This window comes from Brachyistius frenatus, unplaced genomic scaffold (genome assembly GCF_029030835.1).
Source record: "Brachyistius frenatus isolate BFR_SWC_R1_liver_20210118 unplaced genomic scaffold, ASM2903083v1 Contig_31, whole genome shotgun sequence".
Classification (NCBI taxonomy): Eukaryota; Metazoa; Chordata; class Actinopteri; family Embiotocidae; genus Brachyistius; species Brachyistius frenatus.
In genome coordinates, this window is record NW_027210630.1 from 2,359,548 (window position 1) to 2,377,670 (window position 18,123).

Consider the following 18,123-nt stretch of genomic DNA (forward strand, 5'->3'; position numbering starts at 1 on the left):
TCAAGGTTGCTTCTGATGGAGGAGAAGAGATCAGTCTGAGGAAAGTGGTTTATTGGAAAGTGTCTGGGCAATAGTTGAACTTCTGTCATAGCTTAATTAGTATTATTCTACAAAGTCTCCTCTGAAGTCAAAGGATATATAAGAACTGACCTTAATTACTCAAAAAAAAAAACTTAATGGTGTCTCATACATTTTACATTGATGTGGACATCCCTTGGAGTAAAGGGGAGAGGTTTCAGTTAAGACTGGTGGTTGAGTTTTGAGCAGTATTTGCTCATGTGTGCCTCCCAGATGCCTGGTGGTGGGGTGATAGGAGGCAGCTGCTCAGATCAGAGAGGTTAGAGTTATTTATAATGAAGAGTTGCCCTGGGATTTTCTGAAGGCTGGGTTCACACTCATTGGTACACCAAGTGAGGTAGGATGATGATGGGTCTGGCTGAACAGCTTCTCGGATCAGGGCAGACTGCAAGTGTGGTTTGGCCTTTGCAGGATGGAGAGAGAGGGTAGGCAAGTGCTAAGGCAAACTCATCGGAGCAGAAAGACAGAAAGGAAACCACAAGTGGAACAAACAACATTTAATGCCCCAGGACTCCGTGATATATAGAAAATAACACTGTCAAAATCCTGTCAAAAAATATGCCTGCACATTTCTGAGGTGCTACAGTAGTTGGTGCAGTCAGCGTCAAACCTCCGACACTCTCACACTCATGTCAGCATATGGTAACAAGAGGCTACAAAAGGAGTACTGTGCTTTCTTCACTCATCAATAGGTCTGACATATTGATGTCTTTGCCTTCGACCCCTGGTAATGACTGATGACAAGACAATTGAAGACATCACTTTCTGTGCCGGGGCTATAATTATATTTCTAACTGGTCACTACCCCTTTCCCCTCCCCATAAAACGACCATTTTTGCAATCATCTAGGTTTCTCATCCAGTCAACTAACTTTACTGACACATTTGTTGTTGAGTTATAACCTCTATTGCTCAATTTTTAAACTGATCAAACATTAATGTTAACCTAAACCGATTGAATTTCTTTGAGGCAGTAATCGTTACAATAAAAACAGCAAAAATGTTACTCTTGAATTATGGACAGCTGCTTCCAGAGATAAGAATACACTTGATTTCACTGCTGTCCATCTTCACCTTCCCATTGTGGTTACACACTCTCTTGCTGCTTTTTTTTCTTGTCTGACTATAATGCATTTGAAGTGTTTACAGCATGCCCGCCTCCTTTATCTTCTGTGGATGTGTGCCCCTCTCATCCATCGTAGCAGCACAGTATCCCTGCTGCCTGTCTGGAGTAATGCTTTTATATTTGACTTCCACAATGAGAACCCTCGCCTGCGCTGTTGAAAATACCAAAGCTTTGTCATTCAGCTGTATGCAGACCAGAGCATGATGGGCAGGGTAGTTTTTTTTTCACTGGAGTTTCACATGAAACTGTACATCTACAACGTATACAGCGGCTGTGATTTGTCACCTCCAGCTCTCTTCCCTAACTTTTCTCCACTTCCTCTCTCCCGCATCAACCAGGTAATCTTAGGGCTGCTTCTGCCTCCGTCCATCCTGAGCTTGGAATTTAAGAACAAGGATGAGATGTCCTACATGCCCCAGGATCAGGAGGCCTACCTGCAGGAGAAGGAGGAGGAGGAGCCCGAGAAACCGGTCAAGGAGAAGGAGGAAGAAGACATGGAGTTCACAGTAAGATCTTACTGTGAGACGCAGTACAACTCCGTGGTGAGAGAACCCACCTCAGCCCCGCATCTCAGAATCTATACACATATTCATACAAGACAATACACACATGCTACGGTTGATTCTAAAGCTGATCACATAGCCCAGATTTTGTGTCCTTTCTAAATATGTCTTGTGGGCCAGTTTTAAGCGATGTTGTTACTGACCACACTGAGATTATGATCTGCACACAGTTCTCCACACAGATCGACTTTTTGTTTTCCCTCTATTCTGGCCAACTGGACTCTTCCAGCCAAATCGCCCTTTCCTGTTTCTCGTTGTCTCAGCGAAGACATGGTTGTGGAGTTGTAGCGTCTCAGTCTGTCGCCGCTTGTGGTTTCCCTCGTGTATGTTTCTCCTTCCATCTATCTCCTCTTCTTTCTCTCTCCGCCTTCCTTTTCCCCTCCCTCTCGTTCTCTGCCAGCTCTCTCTCTTCGCCTCTTTTGTTTCTTCTGCCTTCGATCTTTTGTTCTGTAAGTCTTTCCCTCTTTCTAGCTCTAGCTGTCCCTCTCTTTCTTCCTTTCTCTCCAAGCTCAGGTCTAATCGAGGTACAGTACTGTACGGTAGCCGATTGCTGCCCCTCACTCTCTCCCATCAGTGATGGCTTGCTGCAGCATACCACTCAGCATGTCGGCTGCTGAGCATGGGAGGACCAGGCTTTTGCATTATATAACCATGTCCGCTTGCTGCTGCAGAGCTTAAATCATGCAGAGTCTGAGCAACCTTCTCCCAGCTCACAGTGGAAGAGTTGGTCCATCTGCATAGACACGGATGTACAGCAGGATTAAGACTTGTTCCATTTCAATCCAATCGATGCTGGTGATCATACCAAGATCCAGTTTGTGTGTTGAAATGAAGACTTGAATTTTTAAAAGTGAATTTAACACATGAACTAGATCTATGCTTGTCCCATAAAGTGATTGAACTGAAGTCGAACGCCTTTCAGCACCACTGTACATACCCTCCATCTGCATTGAGCACAGCCAGCGAGCCAGCACAAACATTGACTTTTAAACTTGCAGTCCTTGAGGCACTTCAGTGTTAAACAAACGACCCTGCAGTCGGAGGGGCACTTGCAACGAGCCCCTTCCTATTGCCCTGGCTTCTGACTGTACAAATGCACCTTCAGATAATTATGAATCACACAAAGATTCATACAGATGTACACACACCGCGACACCACAGAGGGAGATTGTATTGTCCTGTCCTCAGATGCTTTAGATAAACCACACTGCGATGAATGTAGTAGCTTTGCCTGATAGCGTGTGTCCACTTGCTGATGGGTTGGCGTGCATGTTCAGAGCAGTAAAGGCATGGTGTGATTTACACACTGGCATCTGAAGCTTTTCACCCTGAAGGCTCTGTCTGTGTGTGACTTGGACAAGACTTTGGCTGTAAATGTTTTCCATATTTTGGAAGATATAGACATTTTTCTTCCCTTACTGGTAGTGTCTTTGATTTCTTTCTGATTTCACAGCGTTGGTTTTATCACTGTTGTACCTGTTTGAACCAAATCCTCACTGTCTATTTCAAGTATTTGAACCGGCTTTCAAACATGTGTCTTTGCCCAGGTCTGCGATAATTCATGACTTACAATACAATTCCATGAATGAACTCCCTCAGAGGTCTGGTGCAGCTTTGACATTAAGACCATGACCCATTAAAAACAGCGGGCTCCGAACCCTCTCTCATGGATAAGGACATGTGTCACAGATTGAAATGAGATATCTATGTCTTATCTTTTTCTTTCTCTGTCCTCTTGCTGTTGTTATTTTCTCTTTCTTCTGTCTCTTAATTGTTGTCTGAGACACAATCCATGAGTGTGCGTGTCTGCGTCATACTGTGTTACCAGCCTTCACTCAAACTCCACCTCAAACACACATTTCACATTTTGGAATGATGGCATTGCCTGTGCTTGCTTCTTTGATTCTGCTATTAAAACTGCACTGTAGCCCAAAATATAATCCTCTCCCCTTTCTCTTTTTTTTTCTCTTTATTTCTTTGCTATTGGACTTTTCCCATTCCACCTCCTCCCTTCCAAATTCTTCATCCCCATCCTTTCTCTGCATCTCCACCAACTCCTCCTCCTCCTCCTCCTCTCCAATCCGTCACACTTCCCTTTTCCTACACTCTCCATCCCTTAATCCCTCACACCTTTCGCTCCCTCCTTCCTCCTCCCTCGCTCCGTGTGGGTTTTGCTCTCGCCCAGGCAATGCTGGGTAAGGTAACCACAGAGACATCCAGAAAGAAGGATGTCGAGGAGGTTCAGAACCGCCACCGCCTTATCCCCATGGGACGCAAGATATACGAGTTCTACAACGCTCCAATTGTCAAGTTCTGGTTCCATACGGTCAGTGTCGGCTTCAGAAGCACCACCCACATACTCAACTACCCGTTGGCACTCTCACTCCTTACTGTATTTCTGCAGCAGAATCAATTGCTGGTTCCCTGCTGTTAGCTTGTACTTGCACACTGCCTCCATTGTCATTAATGTCCTCTCCCAGCCTGTCATTACCCAGCTTTACTGGGGTGGGAAAGTTAGAAAGATTGGAGAGACTGATAGCAGCAGCATGGGGAGAAAAGTACTGCAGAATGAGGGAGAACAAACAATCAAGTCAGGAGGTTTTGTATTAACAGCATAAATATACACTAGCACCTCTGGGTAATGACATATTGCTACAGAATTACTTAATTCGATAAGTAAATATTTGATTTACAGTTTAGCTTTTTACACAAGTGGGAAAGTAAGTGTTTAATATGTTTTTACATGTTTTCCTACACCACCATACTGTAACTCTCAACATCTTTTAAGTGTGTGTACAGCTTGTGTTTGGTCATGTGTGTAATTTTGTATACAAGCTTTTTGTTTTTGATACCCCGTCTTGGGCTCCCCTTCAATTTGCTTGCCCAGAGAAAACATCTTTTTTTCACTGACAGGGATTTCACAGTTTATTTAGGCTGAGAAAACCTTTTGACTGCCCTTTGTTTCATCCCATTTTCCCTCCCCTCGCTATTTACTTCCTTCCTCTACTCCCCCAACCTCTCCTCTCTGCCCTCCAGGTGAAAGAAAAATATTCTACGGTGAATGTAAACGATTACACTCAGAATAAATGCTAGGTTTGATCTTAGTCAAAATGTGGTCTTCACCTCATTACCTAATTTTTATTACCTGTCACCTGCTTTAGAGTGCCGCCTCACTTTTAGTAATTTTAGTCAAATTTACGATACACACTAAATGTGTGCATATGGGATTGAACGAGAATAGGTCCTGTCACATATTATTAAAATCACTTTACCTGGTTACTTCAGAGGAATGCTTGATTTGCAATAGGAAAAGAAGCTGTCCACAGTTTGTCTGTTATTGCTTTAATTTGCTCTAGTTTAAATATGTTCAAACTTTTATTGTTGTTATAAATTTAAAGTTCATGGTGCTGCATAACACTCCAAATATTTTTAGTTATGGAAAAATGTAAGCGTAGAAGCAACTTCAATTTAAATAGATAGAGAACTGAGCTTTGTTTACTGCATGTACAGTTTGCTAATGTGGGAAAAGTGCACAAACACAAGCACATACTGCCCTGCTGATTTTCCTGTGCTGTTGTATTTTCACGCAGATGGCATACGTGGCCTATCTGATGTTGTTTAACTACATTGTCCTGGTCAAGATGGACCTGTGGCCTTCTCCTCAAGAGTGGATTGTCATCGCTTACATCTTCACCAACGGCATTGAGAAGATGAGAGAGGTACAATAGGTCCCACCAGTAGCTGCATGCAAATGTGCCTTGTAAATGCAGAAAACAATATGCTATTCCTCACCACTACTCAGGGAACTGAAGACACAACGTTTGTCACCATAATGTCACCTACTGTTTCATTTAGGGAGTTCAGTGGTGGAGGGAAGAGGCTAGGAATTGTGTCTATATCATCAAGCAGCTCATAACAAATAGGGAAAATAGTGATGGATCAGTGAAGAGGAAGTAGAAGAGCACAGAGAATAGAAAGATAATGGGAGGATGAAGGTAAGACAGAATTGGGTAGACACACAGAGTAGATTGAAAATTAAATAGAAAATACAGGTATGTGGTCATCTAATAAATTTAACCTCACCCTGTGGCTTAGTCTGTATTGAAGGTGTATGAAATGCATTAATCATTGTGTCACACCATCCTTGGCTGCACTACAATGTCTCCTCAGACAGCTGATAGATCCTCTGATTGGTGAACTCATACTGCCCTCTTATGGTGGTCATGATAGAATACATTTCTATTTTTCTAATCTGGTATTTGAGTCACTTTTAAGAGTGCCAGAGTCACTTCCTATGTTTATTCACACCAGTTTCCATCATTCCTACATTTTGCATCCTCATCTTCCTTTCCTTTCTCCTTTAACGTCCCTCTGACCATCTTCTAGATCCTGATGTCAGAGCCGGGGAAGTTGTTACAAAAGGTGAAGGTGTGGCTTCAGGAGTACTGGAACATCACGGACCTCATGGCCATCCTCATATTCTCTGTTGGCATGGTTCTGCGTCTCCAGGAGCCGCCGCTCATGAGCTACGGGCGGGTCATCTATTGCGTCAACATCATCTATTGGTACATCCGGCTGCTCGACATCTTTGGAGTTAACAAATACCTGGGTCCCTATGTGATGATGATTGGCAAGATGGTGAGAGGAGGCAGGGGTGGTCATCCGTGTGTGTCTGTCGTTCTTTCTTTTCTATCTGCAATGTGTATTGTTCATTTATATCTGTTCACGCTCTGACTTTGCTCAACACTGATTGTAAGAGCTCCCTGTGTTCCACCATTACAGAGGTTTAATCTGTGGGCATTATGCAAGGCCACTTCTAATAGGACTACAGTGACTCCTGACCTTGTTTTATCTCAACCAGCGCAAGATCAGAGCTCCTGATACATACATGAAGATAGAACTAGAGAGGGGATCAAACACCCAAACTTCAGTATCTATCTGATGCTCGACTGTCTTTGACATGTGCTGTGTACCACTTGGCACAAACTCTTTGATATAAAGATCAGCAGAGAAAGAGAGAGAGAGAGATTTGGATTGGCATTAAATGGTTTAGTCAAGTAATTGGCGTGTGATGCTGCAGCAGCATAAGCAGGCTTGAACTCAAAGCAATTCAGAGAAGTAAAGACAAATTGTTCACTGTAGCTCCAAATTGTCTTAAAAAAAATTCACAATGTCTTAGATATGTCTCAGCTTTCTAGGAAGACAATGAGTGCAGCCTTTATCAAGAGCTAACAGAGAGGCTAACAGAGTCTCTTGGAGTTTAAATGAACCTGGAGGGAGCGTGTCCCCTTCACTACTGTAATTTCCTCAATTAATCTTAAATTGAACGCATTTTAAATATTGGCTTTAGGTTTTATTGCAGAACAAATTGAATTGAATTTCAATAGACCAACTGAAACTCTGACTAATCAAAAAGTGCAAATGCAGACCATCTTTCATCAGACTTTTTAAACTGTGTTTCCAGCTGCAACAGAGCATGCTTCCTTCCTGTTCCCCCATTTTGCCTCATTGTTTTCTTTCTCTAAATATTCTCACTAACTTCTCCCCATTTTTTCTCTCTCCTAAAACCGCTCCCTCCTTCCCTTCTCTCCTTGCCGATCCATCTCTACCCCCCTCCCTCTGTCAGATGATCGACATGATGTATTTTGTGATCATCATGTTGGTGGTGCTGATGAGTTTTGGGGTGGCGCGTCAGGCCATCCTCAACCCGAACGAAGACCCATCCTGGATGCTTGCAAGGAACATCTTCTTTATGCCTTACTGGATGATCTACGGAGAGGTGTTTGCTGACCAGATTGACCGTAAGTTCAGGACCAGAGTGTGAGTTTATGAAAGAAATACGTTTTCGTTAATTCAAGGGAGGATAGTTCTTGACTCTGAGGAGAGAAGTGAGTATATTTTGATCGAATACACACTTATCTCAGTGCAGAATTAGATTGAATTTTCAGTCATTCTGCCAGATCTTTGAATATTACGAGAAGAGGTCTTTTTGTAACACACACAGTACATTGTAAAAACACTTTACTGCATGACAAATTGAATCTGCAAGCATATTGATGCTGAATCAGGGAAATTTTAACAAATCTTGTTTCTACACCACCGGGTTTTTATAATCTTCTTTGTTTAAGGTCAGTTTGTCTTGATCTTTTTTTGTCAACATTATTTTACATCACGTAGACAAGAGTGTTATTTTGACACAACAAATCAAAAAGAGACTGTGACCGTGTCTGTGAGGAGATGTCCTGAAAGTGAGAGTGTATTTGTGTGCTGTTCTGCTGTCTATATGTATGGTAGTATATATGATGGCGTGTACAGAATGTGCGTAGTGGCCCAAAGAGAAGAGATCTGAAATAATGTTTTCATTCTTTGTTTCAGATATGCATAGTAGGAAGTTACAGCAAAGGCTGAATGAAAAAGTCTGGCTGGTCGAAAATTACTTACGAACTCACGGAAGCTGGCGTAGTAATGGTCCATCCCACATTGACCAGTGCAGTGAAAATCCCAGTAAATCTATAGATATAGATCTCAATTTAACCACATCTACCTATCCCACCTCTCCCTCATCATCCTCACATTACCACCATGTCATGCCCACTCCTACCACTAGAGGCCACTTGAGAAAAAGGTGTGCATGCGGCTCCAAGCTCTAAAGGCTAAAGTTGCCCTCATGTTTTGATATCTTGGGTCAGCTACTGGGTGTCAGCAACATTTTCTATAATGTAACAATCAATCTGCAACAGCAGAGACTAGTTCAAGAGAATCTAAAGTGAGTGGAGGCCTTTAATCTATGAGACTACCAATCATCTCCAAATCCTTGTTTGAGACAACCAGTAGCTTTACCTAAAGCCAAATCCTGTAAGCAACTTTACCCTCACTAATTTTGGCTGGCAAATGGCACAGTTACATGGCAGAAGCACCTTTCAAATGAAATTTTGATATTTTTATGGTCTTTGTTTTGGTCAACATTCACATCAAGAGGAACTGTCAAAGTTTTAATATTTGATATTCCTTTGATGTCTCTTCCTCTCATTTTATTACTTGACTTACGTTTCATTTGGAGATGCGATGCTGCCATGATAACACTGTCTGTCACATGAACCATATCACCCTCCCTTTATGCCGGCTCAGCTTCTCACTGGAGCTCTTGCAACACTATTGCAACATTGCAGAAATAGCTCAACCCATACAGCCAGCATTTAACATGGCTGAAAGTTAAACACCAATATCATATCATACAGGAATAAAACACAAGCATACATACATCCACACCAGAACATATTTATAAGCCACCTTTCATTATCTGTAATCAGTTTTTTCACGTGGTTCAGTTGTCAGAGTTTTTGAATCCAAATTGTTTAGAAGGTTAAAAAAAAAAATCTTACTTCAGTTCTCTATCTTTGGGCTGCATTGTGTGAAACAATTGATCACCCAGCAATGATGAGCATGACTAGGGTGAACCTCAAAGGCAAACAAACCAAGAACAAATGCTGAATGTTTCCCAGACAAGCCGCAGCAACTGAACCATCACAGATGAAAAAAACATTCGATGTATCCTGAATACATTTCAAGTGATTCAGAGCAATCAACCATTACTGAATGAAGCTATGGCTCACATATGTGGCAATATATTTTAAACATTGACTCCATGTTTAAATATATTGTAAACACAAACTGTGATGACAAATGTGTTTCTTTGTGTATTTTTGTTTTCAGATGCACATTTCTGAACATGAGCCCCTACCATTATAGTGTCCACTCTCTCCAATCCCTTCTTTAAGAAAAGAAGCATAAAAATTCATTATGCCTCTTGTTTGTTTGCGGAATATGTAATTATGCATTTTGTTTGGTATTTTCAGGTCTGCTTGTCTCTTTGTTGTTGTGTTCTTGTATTCAATGTACAGTACATCTTTGAATGTTTTATGTTTTATTTGAACTGGCTTAATTTTATTTTTTGTTATACTGTCTTCTGTTCATGTCATGTGTCTGCATGCATTTCTTATTTGTTGTGCATCCCAAAAAATTATTCTGAAATATTATGAATGATGGATGGAAGTCTCTATCTGAAGACATGCTTTACTTTGTATTAACTTGTGTGTGTGTGTATGACTTCATTTTGTGGCACTGTGCAGCTCCCTGTGGGCAGAACATCACCACCGAGGATGGGGGAGTGGTTTCCCTGCCTGCCTGTAAGACGGGGGCTTGGATTGTCCCAGCGATCATGGCTTGCTATCTGCTGGTGGCCAACATACTGCTGGTCAACCTACTCATAGCTGTGTTCAAGTATGTCAACTCTCCAATAGATTTAGCTTTTCCACTTAAAACGTTACACACAGCTCAGGACATGAAACACATTCAGTTTGACAGCATGATGAAATAAATAATTTCTCTCTGTCTTCCAACACCTCAAACAATATCATCAAATCATGGATGTATGTTAATGGCAGTATCTAATTAAAGGCAAAGTCGACATAACTGACTTTTAGACTTTCCCTGAGATCTGTGCTTGTGTGTGTGCATGTGTGTGACAGAGAGGAAAAGAGAAATGGCGTTAGCTTCTTTTGGAGCTGCTGTTAAGCCACACTCATCAGAGGTTGGAAGCAAATTATATTTACAGAATAGGATGCTGCTTCTTCCACAGTGATATTATCATGGTAATGATCTGCTATTGTGTGTCTGTGTAATCCTTGTAGCAAGGGCAATCATCTTCTTCTTCATGTTTGTCAGTATAATTACCAAAAAGTGCTAACTGGAAGAAAAAAAAACAATCGTTAAACTGAAGTTTTCATGAAATTAGTTATTTAGTCCGTTTTTAAATTGGTTCCTCTGTCTGCATTTGACTCAACAGTGCAGCAGCATGCAAAGTAAAGGTGTCAATTCATCACTCAGTCAGTCTTTACACAGACAGTGGTTAAAATCTTTGCTGTGCCACTGATGACCTGATTCAGTTTATTTGAGCTCTCAGTGGATATAATCGTTCTTGCCTAGTGTTTCATCTTTGTCTGTGATTGTCCGTAGCAACACATTCTTCGAGGTGAAGTCCATCTCCAACCAGGTGTGGAAGTTCCAGCGCTACCAACTCATTATGACCTTCCATGAACGCCCAGTCCTTCCTCCACCCCTCATCATCTTCAGTCACATAACTATGGTCCTCAAGCATCTGTGTTGTCGCTGGCGCAAGCAAGATGATGACGAGAGGGACTATGGACTGAGTGAGTGGCAGATGCACATTAAAAACCCTGAGAAACTACAGGGATTTCAGAGTTGTCATTTATTTACATCGTTGTAAATCATTTTATTTATTTTGTTTTCTCAAACTCTTTGATTCACAGAGCTTTTCATCACTGAGGATGAGCTGAAGAAAGTCCATGATTTTGAGGAGCAATGTATAGAAGAGTACTTCAGAGAAAAAGATGACAGATTCCACTCCTCTAATGATGAGAGAATCAGAGTCACTTCTGAAAGGTCAGAAATCTCTAAACTGAAAAATGCTGTCTAAATTCAATATAATACTATTTTCTGTCTTTCCTTTTCTGCATTATTGCAAAGAGAGCCCAACACTGAAACCGATAGCACAATTTCACCGCAAATACAGAAAACAGGTGCAAATACATAAATGCTGCAGTGCAGTAGGTGATGCAGAGAGAAACTGAGCTACAGCACACTGAAAATGGTTCCAGGGACATCAATTACTGAACTGCTGCTTTAGAAAGTAACTGAAATTGTGATCTTTTGATGGGATGATTGACTGTATGGCCTATTTACACCACAGCAGGTGTGAAAGCAGCAGTTCTCTGGTTGTGTGCGCGTTTCAATGTTTCTCCCCCTGCTACTCTCCCCTCTACAGTGCTCCTATTGTCTTTTATCGTCTTTTTCTCTCGTCTTATCAGGGTGGAGAACATGGCAATGCGTCTGGAGGAAGTCAATGAGAGGGAACACTTCATGAAGGCATCGCTGCAGACTGTTGATATTCGTCTGGCTCAGATGGAGGAGCTGATCGGACGGATTGCCGTAGCTCTGGAGCGTGTGACAGGTGTTGAGCGTGGGGAGGTCAACAAAGTTCGTTCCCGGACTTCATCCGACTGCACAGACTCCGCATACATACTCCGCCAGGTTGAGTGCCCAGAAGCAGCATACATTCTTCGTCAAAGCAGCTTCAACAGCACGGAGGGAAATGCCTACCGCCTGCAGGAAGCACTGGAGGGAACAGCTGAGGGCTCCATGTCCCCTCCTTCTCCGACTAGCATGGCTACACGGACTAGGAGCCACTCATTTTATGTGGGAGGTGGTCGTGTCGGTGAACATGCGATTGGGGCTGAACGAGCTGAAAGCTTCTTCAAAGAGCGCTCACTCAGTCTCCACCGAGCCAACAGCTCACAATCTGTGTCCTCATCTGCCGCCCCCAAGGAGTCTAAGCCCCTCCCACTGGCAACGCTGTCGGTCTCCCACCAGCACCGTCCATCATCATGCATTGATATCTATGTCTCAACTTCTGAGGAGGTGGGACCTGCGGAGGACTTTCTGGATCCTCTCCGTATGGTACCACCGCTCCAGAGAGACTCCTCGCTGCAGTCAGATATCATGGAGACGGTGCTGCCCGGAGGCCGAGAGTTCAGCAGCGCTGCCACCAGCGGTCTGGGCGACAGGCACTCGGAGGGTGGCGCAGGCAGCAGCGGAACAGCTGGAGCTATGTTTGACGACAGTGCAGCGGCTGATTTGTCATTGTGCTCGGCACACCTCTTACCAGACACCACCTTACCTCTTTGGGATATGGAACCATCCCCACCTCCCTCAGCAGGGCTGCTCGAACGCTCCAAGAGCAGCCGCTACCTCTCTACAACAGGCACAGCATTCCTGGATGAGCCTCCTCTGGTCAAGTCCCACAGCCTCATGTTCACACCAAGAAGCTGCTATGGTGGACTGGGGGCAGGAGTCCAGGTAAAGGCTGCAGAGTACACCAGCATCACTGACTGCATCGATACACGCTGTGTCTCAGCTCCATACACCCCCGTAGAACGCTCACACTCACCTGGAGGTTCCACATCATTCCCCTTTGATAAGCCGTCAGACATTGGTTCCTCTCACCCAGAGAGAGAGGCAGAGCTTAGCCACACAGAGTCTGATCCAGAGGACCCTGAGGACCTGATTCCAGTCCCTGATACCCCTCGCCTAGGGGGCCTCGTTGGGCCCAGTGGGGCCCCTCTCTCCTCCCCTTTCTCCAGGCTGGAGCGAGCAAACAGCTGCTCTTCAGACGACTCCCATCCTTCCCTCACGCTGGCCCCTCCGCACCGGAAGAGCCTGTCGGTGAGTGAGAGGATGGAGAGGGGACCGGGTCTGGGGGCAGACAGGGGGCCTGGGCCTGGCGGGCGGGGTTTGGCAGGAACCAGAAACCCCTTCCTCAGGAGCAAGTCTGGAGCTAGGCCTGAAACAGCCAAGACTGACAGCCTCTCCATGAGAAAGCTGGCAACTCCGTCAGCTTTCCGCAGCTTTGATAGACAGAACTACACGTGACAAGGACACATCTGTGCACTCGCACACTGTTAGGACCAGGGAGGACTACTGAAAGGGCAAAAGGGCAAAAGTGAAAGCAGGGTGAAGTTGCCCATAGATGCTGATCTGGACCAGATCTACAGTTTTTTTCTCTTTCGTTTTAGGTTAGACAAGTTTATTCATAGTCAGTATTGAAGGGCAGCTTTACCCTGAATCATAATTCAGGGAGGAAATGGATGGAGGATAAAGGGGTCCTTGTGTACACCAGTCAAAACAAAGAGCTATGAATCTAGACTAGTTTTTACCTCTTGTAGCTAAGTAACTCTCAATGGGGTGTCATGGCAATAGAAGGTGTGTTTGTACTGTATGTCTTCCACCCACCACCTTTACATCAAGTAGACATATGTCACTGTGTTACATCACATATCAGTCACACTAGTCAGACAAAGTATACTGTTACTCCTGAAGCTGCATTATGTGGTAGACCCTGTCAAGTCTGAGAGACGAGGAGAGAGGAGACAGAAAGAAAAGACAGCCACCTCATTTCGTCATTTTGTGTTAGCATAGAGTCATTACTACTGCAAACTTTTTGCTTCAAATACTTAGAAAATATTTGTCTCTCTTCACAAAATCTCAACTTGTAAGACCCCAGCACAAGCAGGCAGAAAGAAGATAACATTTCTGGCTGCTTCATAAAGTTTGAACTTAACTGCAAATGATATCTGTAACATGGCAACGACTTACCTCTAGATACAAAACTACACCTTTCAAGTAATCAATATTAATTCAATTTTCTTAAGGTGATATTAAATTTGTCTTCTGTTCACATATTGTAGCATCAGAGAGGAAAAGGTTAACAATTTTTGTCTTTGGTCTTGAAACAGAAAGCATCATTTGAACACACTCCAGTCAAAAAGTCATTATCTCTCGTGTCTTCAGTCTGCTCATGTGCTGTTTGAGGCGTGAGTGTGTATCAAGTCAGTAAATGTGGGTAGGCAGTACATAAGAAAAGAACTATGATCTGAGAGTTTTGTGTATGGTGAGATTCACATGCATAACTACACACAAACATAGTCAGTAAAGTCCTACATCTCACTAGGAGATAGACGCAAGTTCACACCTGATCCCAGAGCTTTAACAAGTGCAATTGCAAAAGATGGGGACAAGAGGGCGCTATGATCCCATGTCAGAAGCAATGCTTGCTGGGCAAAGCTGTTGTGAACCATTTTTGCCTGCACTTGACACCAAAAACTCTTTCCACTCAATGAATCGTAGCTCTCTTGTAGCCCAAACCCCTTCCTTCAGGTTTCGGCAGTGGCATTATTTTGCAACGGTTTTCCACCTCCACCTAATAGATCCGTCCTTCATCTCTTCCATAACTGTCCTTCATTTTTTTTTTTCTTCCTTTATTGTATTTGTATTGCATTCAAAGCAAACCACTGCAAAGAGAGAAGCAGTTGCCCGATGACTAGAAAGCTAATCATAAATCATATACAGGTCACAACAAGGTCCTGAAGAAAGAGCTAATTTATTAATCTACTTTAAAGAATTTGCTTGAGAATACGCTGTCAAGTACTGTATATGCATTCTAGCTGAGATTTAAGAAAGATGTGCATTTTAAGTGACATGGAGGAGGAAACATGGGGTTATTATTCAAATATGATAGCCAGATCAGTGTTTTAAAATCTCTTTTTTTTTTTATTGTAATGGAAAAAGTCTGGAGGAGAAGAAAATGTCTTTCTCTGATAGCTTTGTAAAAATAAGATTAGGTGAAATTAATAGAATTCTTACTGATTTTTAATGTTTGTTTTATATTTTCTCACTCTTGCAATTCAGTTTAATTATGTTGCATTTATTTTGAGATTGATTCTATTTATTGACATTTTCTTGCTCATTATTGATAATTACAGTAAATGCCTGTTTGAATTACAAATTAATATTTATATCCTCTCAGTGATATTTTTGTCAAATTTTAAATATTTTCTAATTAAGCTTTTAAATTTAATAAAAGATTACCATCTACATGCACTAAATGATGATGTACTATATTATTTATTAAATATAGAATTGTCTGATATACTGTACATTTCAATCATATTTAAAGTAGTTTTTATTGTATGTTTTATCAAGCAGCATATGAGAATTTTCTAATGTTGACACGGCAATACACATTTGCCAATATACCAAACTTAGGGTGCCTTTTGGGCATGGATGGAGTATGCGGGGACTGAAGTGATTCAAAAATCTATGAAATTTCTTCATCTTTGTCTCCTCTTCTCTCTTCATAGAGGCCAAATATCAGTGAATCTTTTCTCAGAGACCTTTGTTGTTCTCTTTGGACACATCTGATGTACAGAGTGGGGGAATTGTTGTTATTAATCGACTGCATCATTGCTTGTATGGACATTTAATTGAATTCACCCAAACATAAGACACAACATCTCATTAAGTAATTTCATAGATTAAGAAAAGAAAACTGTTTGCACATGAAACTGAGATAGAAGATATTGCATCAGCATATGGCTGGTGTTGTTGCTGCTGTTCTGCCCAGTATCACAAAAAAGTGTGTAATACATGCAACAGTCCACTAGAGTTTTTTTTTTTTTTTTTTTTTTTGTCACGTGTGGCATCCATCGCCTTGCCTTGAGAAAAAGACATGTCACCTGAGAGAGGTCATGTGATGAGGTCATTTGACACAAGCTGTCTTCCCAGAGGCCAGGGTTTGAGTCTGGGAGCAGGCTACATGGATATCTTTAAAGCAATGTAATTTTGGTGCATAACCCTAACCACATAGTTTGTTTCTAACCATGTGTTGTTGTTTTTTTTTAACCCCAACCCTCACAACGTGGATTTTCAGGCCACAAGGAGGCACAAACATGAAACTGTCAGGTGAGATGAGGCAAACATTGGATGCTGACACACTAGCCTCTAGTGGACTGATGGGTGTATTACACAATTTGCCATGATATGGGATTGGACTGTTACATGCAAGTGATATTTCTTAACTTGTCTGAGAGCAACAAAAGACATTATACAACTGTGGTAATAAGATGAGTTGTACTCCCCATGACCAGTAATCTCACCTTTCTTTATAAAATCAATGGACTGTTGCAATTACAACGTCAATATAAATTGAAATGTTGACACTTGCTCAGTATGCATCATGTAGGTTGGACAGATCTGGGAGTAAAACACGTCAATGGCATGAATACAAAAGCTCAGATTTGCAATTTCCTCAACAAATATTTTAGTCACAGAACGATGAAGAGATGTAAGGTTGACCCCAGGTCAGTGCTCAGGGACAATATTACCCCAGTGATGCAAGTTAAAAATCATGGAGTTGTGGTGAAAAGAAAGAAAGGAAGATGTGAGTTTGTCTTGCGTAGAAGGCGTCCAATATAATCACTGTGCTTTATGAGTGTAACCCAGAAACTTCGGGGATCGTAGGAAAGCTATATATTTTGTGTGTCATGTTCAGCAATGGCAATAGTATATGAATGAATGTCTTCATACCTGATCTACTTGTTCACCCACAGAAGTTTAAATTTCCAACAAAAGGTTTTTTTTTTTTTTTTTTTTTTTTTTTTTTTTTAGGTTCATGGAGAATTGTGTTTTGATGGATTAAGCTTTGGCCTTTGGCATCTTTGAACCAAACCAAACTTTGTCAAACCAAATAGAAACAAGCTGAGTCATGCTCTACTGACGTGTTGTCTGCTCAGTGTTAACCAAGTAAAGATCGTACGACTCAACTTTGGCAAAGTATGAAAACAGATGACTGTGTTGGACTGGAAGTCCAGGCCCTCCTATTAGGTATTAGGTTAGGAAATAAAATTATTCTTTAATAATTTCTTTCTCCTTACAGAAAGGAATATGACATGGCATACATGTCCATGTATGAATTCATACGTACATGATTCTTCAATGGTTTTGTGATATGTTGACATGGCTAATGTGGAGGGTATTGATAGGCGGTATGCTTGTGTGTGTATGTGCATATAAATTAACTGCGTGTGGAACCGGACATGTACACACTAATAACAGGGAGGCATGCCAACACAACACAACCCAACAGAATCTCAATGTACAGTATTTTTGAAATATTTTCCTACACTATATCTTACAGTTTTGCAGAATCATGGGCATATGATGATAATCAACAGATTCCCTCCTATGAAACCTGTGACTCCTAATGAGAGAGTTCACGCACATGTTTTTTTCTGCAATAATTGCTGATGTTTTCAAACTAAAAGGGACATCCCTCTACTGGTCACACTTTATTTAATGTCCTTTAAATGCATGCAGTTCTTCCACTCAGCGTGTACAGAGATGACCTGTAATGATGACTGAGAGAGAGAATTAAGAGAGAGATTATAATATGAAATCAAAGTAGTGAGTATGTGAGTATTTGGATGCAAATACAAACCTGTATTCTTCAATGTGAATAGGATCATGTCTGGCATGCATTGTTAAATAAACAATTAAATAGATTGGTACTCCGTGTCTAGTCTGTTTTTACTCACATAGATCTTTAAACGAATAAATGACAGAAAAGACTATCATGTGTATGACTAATGTGAGAAATGTATATAATATCACTAGCAGTATTGTTCTGTCTGTTTTAACCAGTTACTGTGATGAAAAATTTAGGCATTTTGCCTAAATTCGTTATGGAAACAATGATCAAAAACCTGTCGAACTAAACCTCAGGAACACCTGCATTTCTATGACTTCCCTGAATATGTAATGAAACCAGTGAAGAGCTGCTAATCTCATCATTGGAGAACACGTAAAACCATGTGTAAACCGTGAAGTGATAAGGCTCATGTTATAAATTGTTCTGCAGTTAGGGCAGGATTTGACAGCTCCCCCT

The 18,123-nt window shown here is 41.8% G+C and overlaps 2 protein-coding genes across 12 annotated transcripts in view; both read left to right on the top strand.

The window, feature by feature from the left end:
• Positions 1–17,740, top strand: part of trpm3 (transient receptor potential cation channel, subfamily M, member 3) — a 108,637-nt gene extending 90,897 nt beyond the window's left edge. For 4 of the 11 annotated variants that reach the window (XM_069699871.1, XM_069699872.1, XM_069699873.1 and 1 more), the window contains 9 exons: positions 1,542–1,709; positions 3,952–4,092; positions 5,357–5,485; positions 6,153–6,404; positions 7,393–7,567; positions 9,896–10,046; positions 10,782–10,975; positions 11,096–11,228; positions 11,654–17,740. In XM_069699871.1, the coding sequence (XP_069555972.1) occupies positions 1,542–1,709; positions 3,952–4,092; positions 5,357–5,485; positions 6,153–6,404; positions 7,393–7,567; positions 9,896–10,046; positions 10,782–10,975; positions 11,096–11,228; positions 11,654–13,274 (2,964 nt within the window). In that variant the 3' untranslated portion in view covers positions 13,275–17,740. Of the gene's footprint in view, positions 1–1,541; positions 1,746–3,951; positions 4,093–5,356; positions 5,486–6,152; positions 6,405–7,392; positions 7,568–8,141; positions 8,271–9,895; positions 10,047–10,781; positions 10,976–11,095; positions 11,229–11,653 lie in introns of all 11 variants that reach the window. The other 7 variants (XM_069699864.1, XM_069699865.1, XM_069699866.1 and 4 more) reach the window with 3 other exon arrangements.
• Positions 1–18,123, top strand: part of klf9 (Kruppel like factor 9) — a 149,880-nt gene that overhangs the window by 124,058 nt on the left and 7,699 nt on the right. The window lies entirely within an intron of this gene.